General features: G+C 47.6%; 1 protein-coding gene across 2 annotated transcripts in view; it reads left to right on the top strand.

Annotated features, from left to right (window-relative positions):
- TDRD7 (tudor domain containing 7) overlaps positions 1 to 19,749 on the top strand; it is a 165,111-nt gene that overhangs the window by 65,067 nt on the left and 80,295 nt on the right. The window contains exons 4-5 of one of the 2 annotated variants that reach the window (XM_040361045.1): positions 481 to 688; positions 2,629 to 2,738. In XM_040361045.1, coding sequence (XP_040216979.1) covers positions 481 to 688; positions 2,629 to 2,738 — 318 coding nt within the window. The remainder of the gene's footprint in view (positions 1 to 480; positions 689 to 2,628; positions 2,739 to 19,749) is intronic. The other variant, XM_040361050.1, reaches the window with a different exon arrangement.

Raw genomic sequence — 19,749 nt, forward strand, 5'->3', positions numbered from 1 at the left:
GGTTTAATTGCTTTTAAGCATTTAGCATGCAAAATGCATTAAGGTGTGTGTGTTTGTTTTGTTTATTCCTGCATATAATGTGTCTTCTGCAAATTGAATAAATACACTTACCGATTTATGCAAGCTATAATCGTAGACCCGTTTTGCATGATTTAGATGTGTTGCAGCAGGGGCAGGCAGTGTCTGGGGAACCATGATGTATATTGCAGAGTGAGGCTTAGAGCTAGCCTCTCTTGCAGAAATCTAGTTTTACTAATTAAGCCGAGTATGCTAATTGTAATTGAAATATTTTGTACAGTGTGGCACTAATAAGTTCTGGCTTTGTTTTCAGCTCACATTAATGAAAATGCTGCAAGTTTGGTTGAAAAATAATAAAAAAATGCATACTTCATCCAGGAGATTTCGTATCTTATAATATTTGTACGTTGTTTGACTGTGCTTTTCAGTGTTCCCTGATCAAATTTTAATATTTTGTTACAGGTAAACCAAAGGCAATGCTTAGGAAACCAGGTTTTGCACCCCAGCCTGAGAGAGTTATGAAGAAGCCTCTAATGCCATCTGTACATGGAAAGGGAACTGTTTGGAGTGGCCGGCCACCAGCAGACCCTAGTCCCCAACATGCAGCCCCGGTGTATGGAGCAGGGCTTCTAAAGGAGTTGCCGGGGCAGAGGCACCAACCCATTAGCAGGTAGGAATACACAAATGAATATAGATCTAAATGAGGATATATTTTTTTATATTTTAAAAAGGCCACATAGCTTTATATATACAGGCATACCCAGGGCTCAAGTCCTGCAGGAAGGCGTGGGAACGGAGTCCCTGCACTTTTTTCACAGCAGGAACGCAGTTCCCTTTGCAGGACTAGAGCAGCCGAGCCAATCCTTCACTAAGCGGCGATGCCCAGCTCGAGTCACTGTCAGGGGCAGGCGAACCTTAGTAATCCTTTATGTTACTGGCCGCTTCCTGTATATGGATTCATCAGGCAGTGTATTCCGTCACTTCCTCGATGCCGCAATGTCTCCTGGGAGCTTTTGTAATTTTTCCCAGGAGACATTGCAGAGGTCTGCCGCGAGTTATCGCGGGATTTAGAAAGAACTTGCTTAAAAAAAACATGCGATTTAGTAATTATGCATATGAGCGTATCATTTATTTATTTTTGGTGGGGGGAGTGGATCTTGGGTGGGAGTTCCCACACTTTTTTCCACAGGACTTGACCCCTGGGCATACCCCGCTTTAAGTACACTCACTTTACATACACTCACGGGTATGTCCTTACTCGCGAGTGTATGTAAAGTACTTTCTAAGTACTGTACAGACATTTTGAAGCTCCCAGAGCATAGCCCACCCTGTTCCAGTGTGCCCCTGACACCCCCGCTACAGCCCCTAAGACCTCAACTACAGCTCCTGACACCCCGATGTCAGTAGAAAATATGTATATGTAATTTGTAGGTATTCTGAAATTTTCCTTTTTGCATTTTACAGGTCTGTTAATTTATTTCTAACATCCTTGTTGAATTTCTAAATCCACCCTTGCTTAGCCTAACACATGTGACTTGGATGCAGGTTTCCCTGCATCCAATTCGCATCACATGCTCTTAATGGAGCCAGTTCACACATGTCCGAGGCAGTCGTGGTCTGGATGGAAAAAGAGTCTGGTGCGTCTTTTGTGTGCAGTTGAACCGATGTACAGGAACGCACCGGACCCCAGGCACGAACCCACGACCGCACATGTGTGAACCCTAGTCAACACTAAAATGGGACTAAAACTAAAATGCCATTTTAGTCAAAAGACTAAAAAGTCTGTAGTGAATGTTCATACTTCAATACCATAAATAATAACATATTAGGTTTTTACAGCCATCAAACCAAAATCTCCCAGCGGACATGTCCGATGAAAACGGTCCGGCGGACCGTTTTCATCGGACTGTCCCCTCGTGTGTACAAGGCCTTAGACTAAAACTAAATCGAAATTTGCTGCCAAAATGAACACTGCTTCTAATTAATATGCTTACTGTATTTTTCAGTACATTGCATTCATTAAAAAAGGCATGTGGTTTGCTTAAATAGAAGGAAATCTTTGAAATGCAATATACTTAACAAAGAGTCTGTGCTTGTGATATTTACTACATTTGTCTGTGTTCATGTAGCTGGGGGAAGCAAGCTTGCGTGTGCTTCTGTAGCACTTTTGTTAATACTCATTACACGGGTTCCTTTCATTTTTTTGCTGATGCAGGCCTAACTGGAGACTCGTTTGGCATGCACATTTGCTTAAATCATCTTTTTTCACTTTGTTTGTCACATCAGATAGTATAGCTGTCTGTCAGGTGCTTTCATTGTCCATGTGTGCAGTAATCCCCATGGAAAACTATGGGACTAGTTGTTACAAAGCATTGATACCAAATGAATGCAAACTGATTGCAGATCTCTTTTGTAACAAAATGCGTGTTAAATTTTAATGGGTCAACAGAACATTACAAATAAAATGCAGTTTTCAAAGCGGCTTAATTTTTTTTCATAATTTCTGGAAATCTTCTCGGCAGATGTGGCTAGTTAAGTTTGAGCAATGCAACTGTATTTTACAAGTGTAATTTTTTTCGGAAAAGAATATTTATATTAATTGAGAAATAGTCTTTGTATTACTGTCTCTGATAGGCTTGAAAGAAAAGTAACGGTTCCTCCCCGATTTCAGAAAGATGTGAGCCAACCTGTGTTTCCCCAAACCACTACAGATTCCAACGGTAAGTTGCCACAAATCGACAGGTATTTCTAGACCTGCGGTTTAAACTGACCAAATCTTGACAAAAATCTCAACACCACATGTAATAGAGCAAGAAATGCTATGGTATATGTCAACAGTCTGAAAAACAAAAAAAGGAAAAATAGTGATGCGCTGAAATCAACTTTTGCTGATATGTGTAAAATATGTGCAAAATTGATACCAAATACACTCTCAGGAGGGTATCAATAAGAAACCACAATAAAAAACAAATAAATTGTGAGATGATCCATAAGTGCAAAAAACAACCTCAAGTGTAGCAAATGTCCAGTTCTGAGTAGAGGTCGACTGATTATATCGGTCGGCCGTTTTTAGAGAAATCGGCATCGGCCGATTATTATGCACAAAAGGGCCGATATTGAGGGATCGGAGGCAGGGGTGTGCTGGCTGGAAATCCTTGCCCAGCGTCTATTCTAAACAGCTGCTACCACAGCCGCTGTCTGACTTTTTTTTTTTTCCAGTGGAGGTCGTCGGCAGCGGCCGCCGATTGGCTGTTGGTCGCCGAGCTGCATTCTGGGGTTTGTAGTTTGGAGGCGAGGCGTGCAGCATGTCAGGGGACGAATGGTGCCGTCTTTGGCCTGGGGAGGGGATGGAACGGAGCTGGGAGCGCTCGCTGGTGGCACTGATGAGGTGGCAGACTGGCAGTAAATGACACGGACGATGGGGGCAATGACAATCTGTACTGTGGGGGCAATGACAATCTGTGCTGTGGGGGGGGGGGGCAATGACGATCTGTGCTGTGGGGGGGGGGGGGGGCAATGACGATCTGTGCTGTGTGGGGTCAATGACGATCTGTGCTGTGTGGGGTCAATGACGATCTGTGCTGTGTGGACGCAATCTGTGCTGGTGGGCACTGGTGAGAAGGTGCTGAACTGGTGGGCACTAATGGACTACACTGGTGGGCACTAATGGATACTGATGGGCTGTACCGGTGGGCACTGACAGGTACTAATAGGCTGCACCCCACCTCTCCACCCTAAACAATAACGTCCTCCCCACCTCTCCACCCTAGATTTTCTGAGATGAAGGAGAAAAGAAAAAAAAAATCGGCCTAAAATATCGGCCGCAAAAATCGGCAACATGTATCGGTAATCGGCCACCCCGATTTCCAAATATCGGCATCGGCCAGAGAAAAACCCATATTGGTCGACCTCTAGTTCTGAGTAGTAGTACTTATAATACGAAAGGGTTCCACACCCACTTGCTATCACAGGCTGACGTGTTGTTGAGCTTTCAAACAAAACACAGGCAGACACCTTGAAACTTCAGATTAATAAGTGTGGACTGGTGCTAAATTCTTTCCAAATGGCACAGCATATGAGGACGCCTTGCTGCTTCAGGGCGATATAACTCAAAAGTAAAAAAAAGTAAAGAGATATGGTGCAATACTGTGACTCACAGATTAAGCATGGACAAAAGCAAAAAAGCAGATGCACTCACGAATCCCCTCTTCAGATACAGCCTTTGAACATAGCCTTACAAGCCGCTCAGTATAGCGATCTCCTCACACGGATGAACGTCCGTTGACCGTGTCACTAGGCTCTTCCCCTTCCCCCGTCTGAAAAACACCCCCTCCCTTTTTTTTTTCTCCACTTCCGCCAATTTTTTTTTCTTTTTTTTAACCTATCTGTTCTAAAAGTAAAAATGCAGCTTTGCCTTTGATATTTACCTCCTCCTAAGTGCTGTCCTCCAAAGACTCTCTAATCCATGGTCTGATGCTGGTTCTCTTTTGGGTTAAATGAAACCGAGTAATTTTACTCTCTTCTGTGATTGTAGGGTGTCATGGCTCACCCTCTTGGGGGCAGTTCACAATGGTGCCCTGCACTCACAGTACATTGTAGCAGAGAACAAAGCTCTAATATTTACGTTTGCAATGCTCTCTGCATCATTGGGTATTACCCCTTGCCAAATGAAATCATAGGATCACACTTCCCTCCCTTATCTCCTGCAAAGTTTTAACTCCTATGGGAAGTTCTCATTTGGACAAAAAAAAATCATCCAAAAATCCGAGGCTCAAGGGATAGAACCACCTCCAAAACAAATCAAGTCTCTCTGAAAGAACTTTAAGTTCCGTTGGACCAGTGTGACCATTAAATACTTGGGTACCCACTTCCGAGCCAATATGAAAGCGATATTTCCTCCTCTTAATTTTCTTTCTTTGCTTCACAACCTGCTCCAAAATTGAGACTCTGCAATGTTTTCCTAGTTTGAATGGTATAATATCAAGCTGTCCATTCTTCCAAAGTTCTTAAACCTTGCGTCTGCACATACCACACTCATCTCCTTTTGCTACAAAAAAATCAACTCTGATTTTTTTTTTTAATTCGTGTGGGTCAACAAATGCCCAAGACTAAAGCGACACCATCATTGCCTTTGGTCAGACTGCTGCAGACATGATGATGTAAAACAATTTGTGTTCAATCAATACATTTACACGGTTCTGTTGAATAGCCTACCCTGATGTTACCCAAAAGTCCCTTAACATCTGAAAAAACTTGAAAATGTGTGCCAAGGCCAGAGAGAAATATGGTCTCCCTAGTTGTATCACCCTTGAATCTGATAATAGGCAATCTTGCTTTCTCTCCAGGCTCAAGAGACAGTCCATTCCACCCCCTATTGCTAAAATAGCAAATAGCAAAATCTACCAAGCATCTCACTTTATCTCTTATGAATACTGGCCCACGGTGGGAAACACTCATGTCTCTACCAGACTCTTAGAATGCCAACGGATATTACATTCAGGTGCTACAAAACACCGTCCCTCCATCATAATTTTTATCCTTTTTGAAGTAAATGACCACTGTTGGTGTTACAATTTTGAAATTGGAACTATCCTCCACACCACCTGGTCCTGCCTCAAGCTGCAGCCCTTGTGGTCCAAGGTTAGAGAAATTTCTCAAATTTACAGACAACACTATTCAGATGAGCCCTGCACCCTTTTTGTTACACCTCTCTTCTATACCAGTTAAGTTCTACCTAAAATCAATACACAGACACCTGAACGCTGCCTAGTCCTGCATTATTTTGATAGACCCCTCACCTCCCGCAGTCACATGTAGATTTGAAAAGTCAAAAAGATCAGCTCAATGGAAGATCTTATTGTTTCCTCCCACAACAAGCATGAAATCTTGAAAAAAAAAATGGTTTTATTGGATGGAATTGTTCTTGGTGGAAAGCAAGGCCCTCATGTATGGATACCTGAGAATTCCCTTGAGGATCCCCTGTTCACTCCCTCCTTATTCCATTCCTCTTTAGGCTGAACTTTGACTGGGCCATTCTAACACATAAATATGCTTTGATCTAAACCATTCCATTGTAGCTCTGGCTGTATATTTAGGGTCATTGTCCTGCTGGAAGGTGAACTTCCGTTCCATTCTCAAGTCTTTTGCAGACTCTCCAACATGTTTTCTTCTAAGATTGCCCTGTATTTGGCTTAGAGCTGCACGATCGTCAAGAATCGAGAATCGTTATCGCAATCTTTTTCCGTTGCAATTCTTGACACAGGGTTTCATGATCTTTGACATGAAAATAATTTTCTCTCTGCACTTTGGTATGCAAAGAATTTCCTGTCTGCTCTCAGCCAAAAGTCAGTCTGGGCAATCTGCCAAGTTTTGAAAACATTCTTTATCAGTGGAAAGTTAAGTCTAAACATTGACTTTTTCTGTATGTAAATTAGGAACGTTTAACCACTTAAACACCAAACCTTTTTCTGACAGCTCTTTTCAAGTTAAAATCAGTGGCCCAGATTCAAGAAGCACTTGCGCGGGAGCAAGTGTGATTTGCGCGGCGCAAGTACTGATTTGCTCCCATGCAAATTTGCGGCTGATTCTGTAAACCAGTTAAGCCTGTTTTGCGGCCATTTTCCCGCGCACGCAGCCTAGCTGCTCCGGCGCAATTTGCGCGCAATTTTGCGCGGGGTGTAAGTTGCGCCTTCATGGAATTCCCTCAGCGAATATGCAAATTAGGTACTGCCGATGATTCAGAAACATGCGCGTGTGATGCGCATCTTGCGCTGGAAGCGCGCAAGCTTTTTTCCCCGGGCAAACTTGCTCCTGCTAAAAGCAGGGGCAAGTTAGCAAAAGATGGCCAAATGTCATCTGAAGGAGCGCGCAACTTCAGCAGCACCTAGACAGACGAGCTGAACAAGCAGAGCACCCACATTTTCGGGACCTCACACCAACATGCCAGGGGCAGCTATGGTTCTTGATATTCTATTGACTGAGCCGACTCGTAGGAGGGCACGGGAGAGGATTTACAGAGGGCGCTACAACCTTTTTGATATGAGTGATAATGAGGTGTATCGCATGTTTCGCTTCAGCCCTGAAGTCATCCTTGAGTTGGTAACAATCCTGCAGGATGACATCAGCAGCCCGACCCATCGGGGACAGGCAGTGCAGCCACTGGTGAAGGTAGTGGCAACCCTTCATTTTTTGTCAAGTGGCTCATTTCAGCGCACAGGTGGAATGGTGGCGGGGATGTCCCAATCCAGCATGAGCAGGTGTGTGCACCAAGTGATCCCTGCAATACTCAGACGCATGGGCACACAATTTATCAAACCAACCACGGCTGACCTGCGGCAGAAGGCAATCAGTGATTTTTATGCAATAGCCAGATTTCCACGCACTGTGGGTGCAATAGATTGTACCCATGTGGCACTACGCCCCCCCCCCCCGGCTCCTCGAGCATATCTACTGCAACAGGAAGCATTGGCATTCGATAAATGTGCAGATGATTGTGGATGCACATGGCCTCATATGGCATGTCCATGCCAAACACCCAGGGTCAAGCCATGACAGTTTTATTTACCGACACAGCCCCATCCCAACCGAGTTTGACCAGAACATGTATGGAGACAGCTGGCTGATTGGTGAGTGACATGGGTGTCAGGTATGACTGCCCCCCCCCCCCCCCATGATGCACACATCACAAGGGGCACATGCACGACTAACATCCTCCTGTCTTTTCCCTTCCAGGTGACTCTGCATATGCCCTGGGACCTCACATGATGACCCCATTCCGTAACCCTCAAACACCAGGAGAGGAAAGATATAACGAAGCCCATGCACGTACCCGTGCGGTGGTGGAGCGCACATTTGGCATCCTTAAATCTCGATTCAGATGTCTGGATAAATCAGGGGGGAACCATGCAACCCCCCCCCCCCCCAAGAAACACTACCGGATCTTCTGAGGGAAGAGCAATCCGGAATGGTCTTGTGGAACGTCTCTTTGCACATTAAACACACCCTGATCTTGTCACAAGTATAATGCATGTATGCACACCACTGTAGTCCCTAGCACACACCCGACACATGCACCCCAAATTGGATTAGACCCAACAATACCCCATGGTATTAGGGAGCAGCAACGCCGCGTCAAGGCTCCAATTATGTTGCTGTCCATTCATACACCTTTCACATGGCAGAGGGTGACACCCCTTTTCCAGCAGGAGTGCCACCCCCCCCCCATTCACACACCAGTCACACTGTAGTATACACTCCTCACCGTGTGTAGGGACTACAAATATATATAAAAGCTCATATCCTGAGCATATCTCAAAAAAATAAATAAATCATATTCTGTGCATAAAAAAAATGTAGAAATTATATTATTTTTTTGTTTTTTTCTTTGGGCCAAGGATGCCCCGGCTCTGGCTCCTCAATCTCCGTGGTGCGGAGGAGGCATGGGGTGGGGATTGAGGGGGGGGGGGGGAGCATCAACCCCTACTTCCAGACTCCGCGCAGGTGGTGGCTGCATGCCCTCCATGGCGTTGGCCAGGCGGGCGAGGATGGTGTTGGTCTGGGCCAACATCCTCATTTGGCGGGTGGTGGTATCCCGCTGATGACGGTGGGTCATTCTCCCCTCCTCCCGCACTGCAGCGGTGTTGGCCTGCACAGCAGCGGTATTGGCCTCCACCGCAGCTGCCATCCTGCTTAATAAGGCGGGTGTGGTCTCCTGAGCCACCAAGCAGGTGACTATGGCCTTGGAGTTGCCACTTATTTCCCCCAGGCTCTGTGAGACATGTTTGTCCCGGTCCGCATGCAGGGTGAGGGCATGCTGCACAGAGGTGGAGGTGGATGCCATGCTGTCCGCCAGACGACGCACCTCTCCCACCATGTCCCCTATATGGCGGGTCTGCAGGGCCTGCTCCTCCAGCAGACCGTCACGGAGGCTGGAGGATATATGCCTTGTTTTGGACTGAGCCTTCCTGGGAGGAGAGGCTCGGGCACGGACAGCGGGAGAAGGGAAGGGGTCCACAATGGAGGGGCTTGCCCTGGAGGGGGATGACGTGCTGGGCGGGGGGGTGGTGGGTTGCCCAGGGATGGTGGTATCCTCCTGGAGGGAGCCAGAGTCCTCCTGGATGAGGAAAAAGGAATCCTCCTCCAAAACCACTTCCTCCACCATACTTGGCCCCGGTAGGATCTCCTCCTGGACCAGCATAGACAGAACGTCCATGGGGCCTGACTGGACCCCTGGCTCTGGTATGGATGGGCTGGGTCGACACGCAGCCGAAGACGGCCCAGCTTCATCTTCCTCATCACCACCTGTGGATGACACCAAAACGAAATATTTTGCTGGTGCAACACACTGCTCACATGTTCATTTCTACCCCCTCCCATGATGCACAGCAGATATGAAACAAAAATAATACTTCCATCTTGACTTCTACCCACAAATATGTTCACTTCTACCCCCTCCCATGATGCACAGCAGATATGAAACAAAAATAATACTTCCATCTTGACTTCTACCCCCTTCCATGATGCACAGCAGATATGAAACAAAAATAACTTACCAGTCCCCAAGTTCCCAACAGTGGAGTCGTACCCTTCAAGTCCCTCCACCTGCTCCTGCACGGAAGTTTGGGCAATAAGCTCCTCCTCATGATTTAGCCGGATCTTACATCGCGGCCCACCTCCCGTGCCACCGGTATATTTTCTGATAAGAGCCAGTTTATCCCGGACCCTGCGCCTCATATCGTTGAGCTTTTTCTGGATGTCATCCCAGGTACGCTCTTCATTACCCAGGGCATTGATGTCCAGGGCTATGGCTTCATAGATAGCCCTCCTTTGGGCAACGGTGGTGTTTGCCCGCTGGGCACCATATAGAACTTCTTTATGTTGCTGGAGTGCAGCAATTAAGATGTCCATCTCCGCAGCCACAAAGTTGGCCTTCCTTTTTTTAGTCCCTTTGGGAGGTGCCATCTCTTGAAAATGGGCTGAATTTCCTTGCTCGGGGGGGTAGGAAAAAGCAGGATGAAATTCAGCAAAGAACCTGCGCAAGTCTGCTCCTATTTATTTGCTCAGTGCAAGCAGCTGAGCAGGATTTGCCCTGAAAGTATGCTAGGCGCAGTTTGACGCATGCGCAGACGGCAGCGCTCTACCTGCGCATGCGTGCGCCCGGCGCAAACCTCTGCTGAGCCGAAAATTCCTCATTTACATAGGGGCACACCCACATTGACTTGCACGGCCTTGCGCCCTCAGCTTTGCCTTTAAACAGGAGCAAATTAACTGAACAAACGATTCCTGAATCAGGTGGCAATTTGGCAAAATTGCTCCAGCGCAGAGAAATTCAGCTGAGCAGCTCATGTGTAAGTAATGGGCAAATCTACCTGAATCTGGGCCATTATTTTTTTTGCTAGAAAATTACTTGGAACCCCCAAACATTATATCATTTTTTTTAGTAGAGACCCTAGACAATAAAATGGCGGTTGTTGCAATATTTTATGTTGCACTGTATTTGCACAGCAGTCTTTGTAAATGCAATTTTTTTTGGGAAAAAAAACTAGCCAGTAAAGTTACCCCATTTTTTTTTTTTGTATAAATGTAAAAGATTTTACGCCGTGAGAGAATAGTGATCTTCATTCTAAGCAAAAAAATTGCGATTCTCATTTTGCCCAGAATCGTGCAGCTCTAATTTGGCTCCATCCATACTAGCTTTCCTGTCCCTGCTGAAGAAGAGCATCCCCACAACGTGATGCTGTCACCACCATGTTTCATCGTGATGTGCAGTGTTAGTTTTCCACCATACATATTGTTTTGCTTTTAGGTTCAAAGTTAAATTTTGGTCTCATCTGACCAGAGTACAGTCTTCTACATGTTGGCTGTTTTCCCCACATGGCTTATCGTAAACAAGACTTCTTTATGGCTTTTTTTTCAACAATAGCTTTGTTCTTGCCTCTGTTCCGTAAAGGCCAGATTTGTGGAGTGCACGACGAATAGTTGTCCTGTGAACAGATTCTCCCACCTAAGCTCTGGATCTCTGCAGCTTCTCTAGAGTTACCATGGGTCTCTTTTCTGCTCCCCCCCCCCCCCCCGGTCTGGACCAAGGCATTGCTGAGCTCCTATACAGACTGAGGTGCAACCTGGCTGCGTCGGATGGACAAACATCATTTCCCAGAGGTTTACTTTCAGGCGAGCATGGGGGCCTTGCACTGGCATCAATGCCTTCATCCTCCAGGAACTGGATGCATACCCTTGCCACATGATGCCGTGCATTGTCGTGCACCAGGAGGAGCCCAGGAACCACTTCACCAGCATAGGGTCTGACATTGGGTCCAAGGATTTTATCGCGATGACTAATGGCAGAGTGTCCCTCCATGGATATGCCTCCCCAGACCATCACTGACCCACCACCAAACCGGTCATGCTGAAGGATGTTACAGGCAGCATAACGTTCTGTCTATGTGCAGACTTGCGTGGCTTAAGAACTGGTCAGATGAGTTTCCATGTAAGAAGTTATTGGCAGGGTTCCCTTTCCATGGGAAACGTTTGGTGATGAACTGGACAAGTACATCCAAAAGACTTCCGGAGGAAAGAGTTCTTTACTTCCAGTAAAAAGGACCAGGCGTCCCTCATCCTAAAACCTCAGGGACTTCCTCAGGTATTTCAGCGCCAAGGCAGTTCCACTACCAACAGGGCGCTGGGGCCAGGGGCAAGCCGCAAGAAAAAAAAACCTGGGTCCAGAACTTTTCTAAACCTGGCACAAAGTCCTCGTTTAGAGGGGATGCCCCCACTCTATTGGGTGGGGGGGAAGACTGCGCCAATTCGCAGACACTTTGAGAACGGTGGTGCAGGACAAGTAGGTCACCTCAAAAGTGTACTGCAGTTACAAGCTGGACTTATGGAGGTTTCCGCCACAGAGGTTTTTAATATCAAATGTTCCCGCGGATCCTCCAAAAAGAAACCAGATTCTTTCATGCACTAGAGCAGTTGGTGCATCGGGGAGTGATCATACAGGTTCCAGTGTCCAAAAGAGGCACTGTGTTTTTATTCAAATGGAGACATTAGGCCAATTTTGGACCTAAGATTCCTGAATCAATATCTGTTAATCCAATCCTTCAGGATGGAGTCAGTCTGCTCGGTAGTAGCCTTGCTCCAGATGGGAGACTTCTTAGCCTCCATCGATTTTAAGGACGCGGATTTACACGTACCTATTTCTGTTCCGTTCATGGACGGACACAGCAGCAATTGACCTTAGGGGTATTATCCTTCCTTTTAGGAGATTGACTAGGCAGAAATCGGCACTTTAAGTGTTAAAACACTTCACACAGTACCTCCCAGGGGGCGGATCCCCCGGGTACATCCCTCTCTCTGCCTCATGCAGCCCCAGTTCGTAACAAGCAGTACAAACAATCCTTTTTTTTTTTTTTTTTTTTTTTTTTTGCAGCCCCAGTTTTTTCTGCCTAGTGTCAGGAGATGACATAGCTCTTCTGGGCCCATGTGCTCTAGAGGATTTTTTGCTTTTTTTTTTTCCCGCTTTGTTTTATTTTATTCCTGCATTTTTGGATCCTGGGATCTACAATCAACTGCCGATTGGGTGACAGGCTGGATCCTTGTAGTCCCCCCATGTTCGGCCATCGAGCGCGTGCCGGCCTTTAGCTACGCGCTGGGCTGTCCACGACATGCCCCATTACTCCAGGGGTGGCCGGTGAGCTATATGCTCCAGGGCACACATATGGCCGTGTCACAGTGTGCCGGGCCGACAGCCATGCCATAACTGCGCGGAAGATGGTTCTGTCTGGAATGACTCCAGCCGGTGGTCGCAGGACGGGTAAGTAGCACTCCCCTTGCCGTGGCATGGTGGTTCGGCTGGTGCATTTCTGGGGAGGTCGATCGGGGGTCTGGCCTACTTTCCTCTCTCCCTCCTTCCCAACATTTTGGGTGGTCGGCCGTGAGGTGGGGGGTCCGCCTGGGAGGCTCCGTTCGGGGGCTGCTGTCGGGTGCTGTTTGCTTTTTTTTATTGCTGCCGTGTGTGCTGGAGGGGGGGGCTAAAGGGGTCCTGCATGTTGGCTGTTTTTTACGGTGTGTTTGGCGCGGTTTGTGCTTTACAATGTGCTCGCCCGCCATTTTGCCGGTGATGGCTGCTTTTAAAAAAAAATGATTGACGGCCATTTTCTTGTAGCCCGCATGCTAATTTTTGCATGTCGGCGGCCCTTTTGGATGAGCGTTTTGCCTCCAGCGGCCAGAATAATGGCGCGAACGGCTGCAGCACACTTCCTTAAGGACGGCACAGCACGGACAGCGCACTGGGCAGTCACAGCAGCAGTACAGCCTGGTCAGGTGGTGAGTCCTCTGGGGGGGTTCCCTGCTCTCTGTTGCGGTCGGGAGGGTGACCTGTGGGTCTTGCCTTGCAGTACAAGGGTGGCAGTGGGTCAGCATGGCATCCGAACCGGAGGCTTCTCCCCCAGACATGCCGGATTTAAGCCTTAGTGCCCCTGTTCCTGCGGCCTCCATGGATGCTATGCCGGCAGTCCTTGAGGCGTTTGTTGCCAGGATTGAAGCGGCTAGTGGCCAGAAGGGGGGTAAAAAGCGCCCCTCCCTCCACCTTCTTCTGGGGATGTCTCTGACACGGAATCGTGCCCTGCTACTGCGTCCGGCCCTGGTTCCGTTATGTCAGAAGATGCAGGCCTAGCCCACACTGACAGTGAGGATGACTCTGCATCAGGGTCAGCGCATGATAATGCATTTGTTTGGATCTCTTATCACTGCGGTGTGGGATACTCAAAAACTTGAGGATTCGGCAGAGCTATCAGAGATGCCGGTCCCTTTTGGGTTCCGCAAGCCGCCCCGCACCGCGAAAGTGTTCCTTATCTGGACAAAATATTGTACAAGGAATGGGATCGGCCGCAGAAAGTTTTTTTCTTACGTTACTCGTTTTGAGGATTTCCTAAAAAAGTGGATCTCTCCTCCGTCAGTGGACCCCCCTGTGTCCAGACTGAACAAGGCTACCACGTTGCCGGTGGAAGGGGCTCCCGCTTTTAAGGACCCCGCAGATAGGAGAGCTGAGGCTGTGGCCCGCTCCATGTTCACAGTGGTGGGGTCGGCGGTGAGACCGGTCTTGGCTGGGGCTCTGGTGTCGCAGACACTTACCGAACGAGCAAAGTCGCTTCTGCAGGAGCTGGAGGCGCAGAATGCTTCGGAGCTCTGTGTGGACCTGGCCGACCAGTTCTAGTCGGCCCTAGACACGCTTCCCCTACTTTCCAGGGTCTCCGCCTACACGGTGGTGTTATGCCGCCTTGTGTGGCTGAAGTGTTGTGTTGTTCTGCGGACCAGTCCTCTAAAAAGGCCTTGGTGGACTTACCCTTTAAGGGTGAACGGCTTTTTGGGGCATCTCTGGATGACCTCATAAAAGATGCCACGGGAGGTAAGAGCACTCTGCTCCCACAGTCTGGTAAAGGTAAGGAGCCTCGCCGTAAGCAGGGGCCCTCCTTTACCGCCCCCAAACATTTTTTTCGCCCACCCGGAAACGTTTCCAGGGTGCTAAGGGGCCCGCTGAAGGGCAGAAGCGCCCCTGGTACCGCAAGCCCAACAAGCCTGCGGATAAGCCTGCTTCCGCATGAAGGTCTGCCCCCGCCCGTGTCTCGGGTGGGGGGCCGACTTCGCAAATTCGCGGCTCGGTGGAGGTCCTCTCTTTCGACCGATGGGTTTGCAAAGTAGTTTCCTCGGGGTACAAGATCGAGTTTCTCTCTTGTCCACAAACAGATTTTTTCCTTCCAACCTCCAGCTTCCTCGAACGCCCGGAAGCCCTGTTAGGGGCTGTGCAGGATCTGCTGGTCAGGGGAGTGATTGTGCCGGTTCCTTCAGTGGAACGGTTTCAGGGGTTTTACTCCAATCTGTTTGTAGTACCCAAGAAGGAAGGGGTCCGTCCAATCCTGGATCTCAAGGCCCTCAACTGTTTTGTCAAGGTGCAAAAGTTCAAGATGGAGTCGGTTCGCTCTGTAGTGGCGGCACTCCATCAGGGGGGTTTTCTGGCATCCTTGGATATCAAGGACGCGTACCTGCATATCCCCATATGCGCAAGACACCAAAGATTTCTGCGCTTTGCGATCGGAGAGGACCACTTTTAATTTGTGGCCCTCCCTTTGGGCCTGGCCTCGGCACCACGGGTTTTCACCAAGGTGCTCGCCCCGATTCTGGCCCTGCTGAGGCAGCGCGGAATCGCTATTGTAGGATACCGGGACGACCTTCTTCTGAGAGCTTCCTCAAGCTCAGAGTTAGAAGAGGATGTGTCTATCACCTGCCAGACCCTACGGGAATTCGGTTGGCTACTGAATGTCCAGAAGTCAGTGTTGGTACCGTCTCAATGGCTGGAGTATCTGGGGTTGGTCCTGGATTCCTCTGAGGCGAGATTTTTCCTCCCAACGGAAAAACTACAGACACTGCGATCTGCGGTGCAGCGGTTGGCGACCCAGAAGTGGTTGTCGTTTCGCTTTTGCATGAGGGTTCTGGGACTGATAGTGGCCTCTTTCGAGGCGGTTCCGTATGCTCAATTCCACACTCGAGTGTTACAGAAAGAGATTCTGTCGCGTTGGGACAAGCTCCCTTCGTCTCTGGATTGCCAGGTCCGGGTGAGCCGTCTGGTCAGGTCCTCCCTAGGTCCTCCCTCTCTGGTACTTTGGACCGGGAAATCGATTCTGCCATGCCATTGGACTTTGGTCATGACGAATGCCAGCCTCTCTGGCTGGGGGGGTGTCTGGGGTGTCCAGTCAGCCCAGGGGCGCTGGACTCAGGAGAAGTCCCGCCTACCAATCAATGTCCTGGAGCTCCGGGTGGTCTCTGTGTCTGCAGGACCGTCCGGTCAGGATCCAGTCCGACAATGCCACGGCTGTGGCGTATGTCGATCATCAAGGGGGCTCACGGAGCTCGGCTGCAGTGACGGCTGCATCCTCCGGTGGGCCGAAAGGTACGTTCCGGCTCTGTCGGCCATGTACATTCCGGGGGTGCAGAACTGGCAGGCCGACTACCTAAGTCGCCAAACGCTAGACCAAGGAGAATGGTCGCTACACCCGGAAGTGTTTCGGAGTCTGTGCCAAAAATGGGGCACTCCCAGATGTGGATCTTCTGGCGTCCCGTCTCAATCGGAAGGTGTCACGGTTCGTGGCCAGGTTAAAAGACCCGTGGGCGGACGCGTCAGACGCGTTGGTGGCACCATGGGGTCGCCTAATCTACGCCTTCCCTCCTCTGAAGCTTCTTCCCTGCCTGCTGCGCAGAGTGGAAGCCGAGGGGATACCAACAATCCTGATCGCCCCGGATTGGCGGCGCCGTCCCTGGTACGCGGACCTGGTGCATCTGGTGGTAGACGTCCCTTGGCGTCTACCCCTGAGAGAAGATCTTCTGTCGCAGGGTCCTATCTTTCACCCTGCTTTATAGTCGCTGGCTTTAACGGCGTGGCTGAGAGCCAGGTGCTGAAAGGCCGAGGCCTGTTGGACTCTGTGATTTCTACCATGCTACGTGCACGGAAGTCTACTTCACGGAGGATTTACCATCGTAGGTGGAAGGCTTACATCTCTGTGTGAGGAGATGAATTGGCACAGACGGGTTTCTGAACTGGTGGACTTGTCTTGCAAGGCTCCTTTCTTGGTCATCCACAAGGACAAGGTGGTGCTGCGGCCGCGGCCACGGCCGCAGCCGTCATTCCTTCCAAAGTTTGTTTCGGCTTTTTACATTAATGAGGACATTGTTCTTCCATCCTTATGTCCTCGCCTGAAGAACCCGAAGGAGGCCACGTTGCATTCCTTGGACGTGGTTCGAGCCCTACGGGTGTACTTGTCTGCTACGGCTCCGTTTCGAAAGTCGGATTCACTGTTCGTGTTGGTGACCGGTCCTAAAACGTCTGGTGGTCTCGTCGGCCACCATTTCTAGGTGGATCCGACAGGTCGTGCTTCAGGCCTATGCCCTAAAGGGGCGGGCCCCTCCCTTTCCGGTTACGGCGCATTTGACTAGGGCGACTGGTGTCTCTTGGGCTTTCCGCCATCAAGCGTCTGTTTTACAGGTGTGTAAGGCAGCGACCTGGTCGTCGGTCCACACCTTCTCAAAGTTTTACAAGGTGGATGTGAGTGCATCTTCGGATGCCTCCTTTGGCCGCAAGGTTTTACAGGCAGCTGTTTAAGGTTGAAGTTCCTATGTTGAGGAACTCTGGTTTGTTTGGGGTGAAGTTCGGTTTGCTGTGTTTTCCCACCCCCTCGAAAATGTTTGACACTGCTTGGGGACGTCCCTAAGGTCAATTGCTGCTTTGTCCGTCCATGAACGGAAGAGAAAATAGGATTTTTGTACTCGCCATAAAATCCATTTCTCTGAGTTCATGGACGGACACAGCACCCTCCCCTCCTTTTGTTTGTACTGCTTGTTACGAACTGGGGCTGCATGAGGCAGAGAGAGGGATGTACCCGGGGGATCCGCCCCCTGGGAGGTACTGTGTGAAGTGTTTTAACACTTAAAGTGCTGATTTCTGCCTAGTCCAGCTCCTAAAAGGAAGGATTATACCCCTAAGGTCAATTGCTGTTGTGTCCGTCCATGAACTCAAAGAAATGGATTTTACGGTTAGTACAAAAATCCTATTTCAGCCTCATCAGAGGTTCCTGCGAATTGCAGTAGGGGAACGTAATTTCCAGTTGTGGCACTGTTCTTCGGGCTTGCCCCTGCACCTTGGGTATTTACAAAGTTCCTAGCACCTGTACTGAGTCTTTTAGGGGGCCCTGGGGATCTTGGTGCTCGGATACTTGGGCGACCTCCTGCTCAGAGATCGCTCGCTACTGGCCCTGGAACACAGTGTAGCCTGCACAGTGAGGTATTTAGGAAACATGGGCTGGGTCATAAATACCAAAAAGTCAACCTTGAGACCAGCTCAGAGTCTTGAGTATTTAGGTCTGATCCTGGATACAGGCAAAGGTATTTCTGCCACCCGTATGGATCTGTGCCCTGAAGGGTAAGGGGTACCAGGCATTCGGCTCTGTAGGAGTCTTCTAGGAAGGATGGTGTGCTCCTTCGAGGCAGTTCCCTACGCTCAATTCCATTCCAGGCCTATACAACAAAACATATTTTCGGCTTGGAACAGGAGCACAAGCCCTGGATTACCCCATGTCCTCATCTCCCTGGGCACGCTTAACCACATAAGACCCGGACCTTTAGGCAGGTAAAGGACCCGGTCAGTTTTTGCGATTCGGCACTGCGTCGCTTTAACTTACAATTGCGCGGTCATGCGACGTGGCTCCCAAACAAAATTGGCGTCCTTTTTTTTCCCCACAAATGGAGCTTTCTTTTGGTGGTATTTGATCACCTCTGCGGTTTTATTTTTTTGCGCTCTAAACAAAAATAGAGCGACAATTTCGAAAAAATATCATTTTTTTTTTAACTTGTTGCTATAATAAAAATCCCCCAAAAATATATAAAAAAAAAGTTTTCCTCAGTTTAGAACGATACGTATTCTTCTACCTATTATTGCTAAAAAAAAATCTAAGCGTTTATCGATTGGTTTGCGCAAAATTTATAGCGTTTACAAAATAGGGGATAGTTTTTATTGCATTTTTATTATTTATTTTTTATTTTTTTACTACTAATGGCGGCAATCAGCGTTTTTATTTTTTTTTCGTGACTGCGACATTATGGCAGACACATCGGACAATTATGACTATGAAAATTGTAGCTTCACACTAAAGGCATCAAAACTATGAATTGACACATGGTGAAGGGATGGACTCTACATGCTTGGTTCCCACCGTGAAGCATGGAGGAGGAGGAGGAGGAGGTGTGGGGGTGCTTTGCTGGTGACACTGTTGGGGATTTATTTAAAATTGAAGGCATACTGAACCAGCATGGCTTCCACAGCATCTTGCAGCGGCATGCTATTCCATCCAGTTTACATTTAGTTGGACCATCATTTATTTTTCAACAGTACAATGACCCCAAACACACCTCTAGGCTGTGTAAGGGCTATTTGACCAAGCAGTAATCAAAGCAAAAGGTGGCTACTTTGAAGAACCTAGAATATGAAATATATTTTCAGTTGTTTCACACTTTTTTTGTTATGTATAATTCCACATGTGTTAATTCATAGTTTTGATGCCTTCAGTGTGAATCTACAATTTTCATAGTCATGAAAATAAAGAAAACTCTTTGAATGAGAAGTTGTGTCCAAACTTTTGGTCTGTACTGTGTGTATATGTGTAATATATGCGTGTGTATGTATATATGCGTGTATGTATATATTATGTGTGTATGTATATATGTATATATGTATATATGTGTGTGTATATGTGTATATATATATATATATATATATATATATATATATATATATATATATATATATATATATATATATATATATATATATATATATATATATGTGTGTGTGTGTGTGTGTGTGTGTGTGTGTGTGTGTGTGTGTGTGTGTATATGTGTATATGTGTGTGTGTATATATATATATATATATATATATATATATATATATATATATATATATATATATATATATATATATTGACGTTGTTATCCGGTTAGTCGATTTAATTGGAACCATAATCGGCCAACTAATGAATGAGAATGAAAATAAATATATTTATATAATATACACACACACTGTACTTTTGAGAATTGCCTTCTCTTTTTCCCTTTTTTCTTTTTCTTTTAAACTTTTTTTTTTTTTTTTTTTTTTTTTTCCTTTTTTTTTTTTTCACCTTTTTACAGACTCCACA

Source organism: Rana temporaria, chromosome 1, assembly GCF_905171775.1.
Source record: "Rana temporaria chromosome 1, aRanTem1.1, whole genome shotgun sequence".
NCBI lineage: Eukaryota > Metazoa > Chordata > Amphibia > Anura > Ranidae > Rana > Rana temporaria.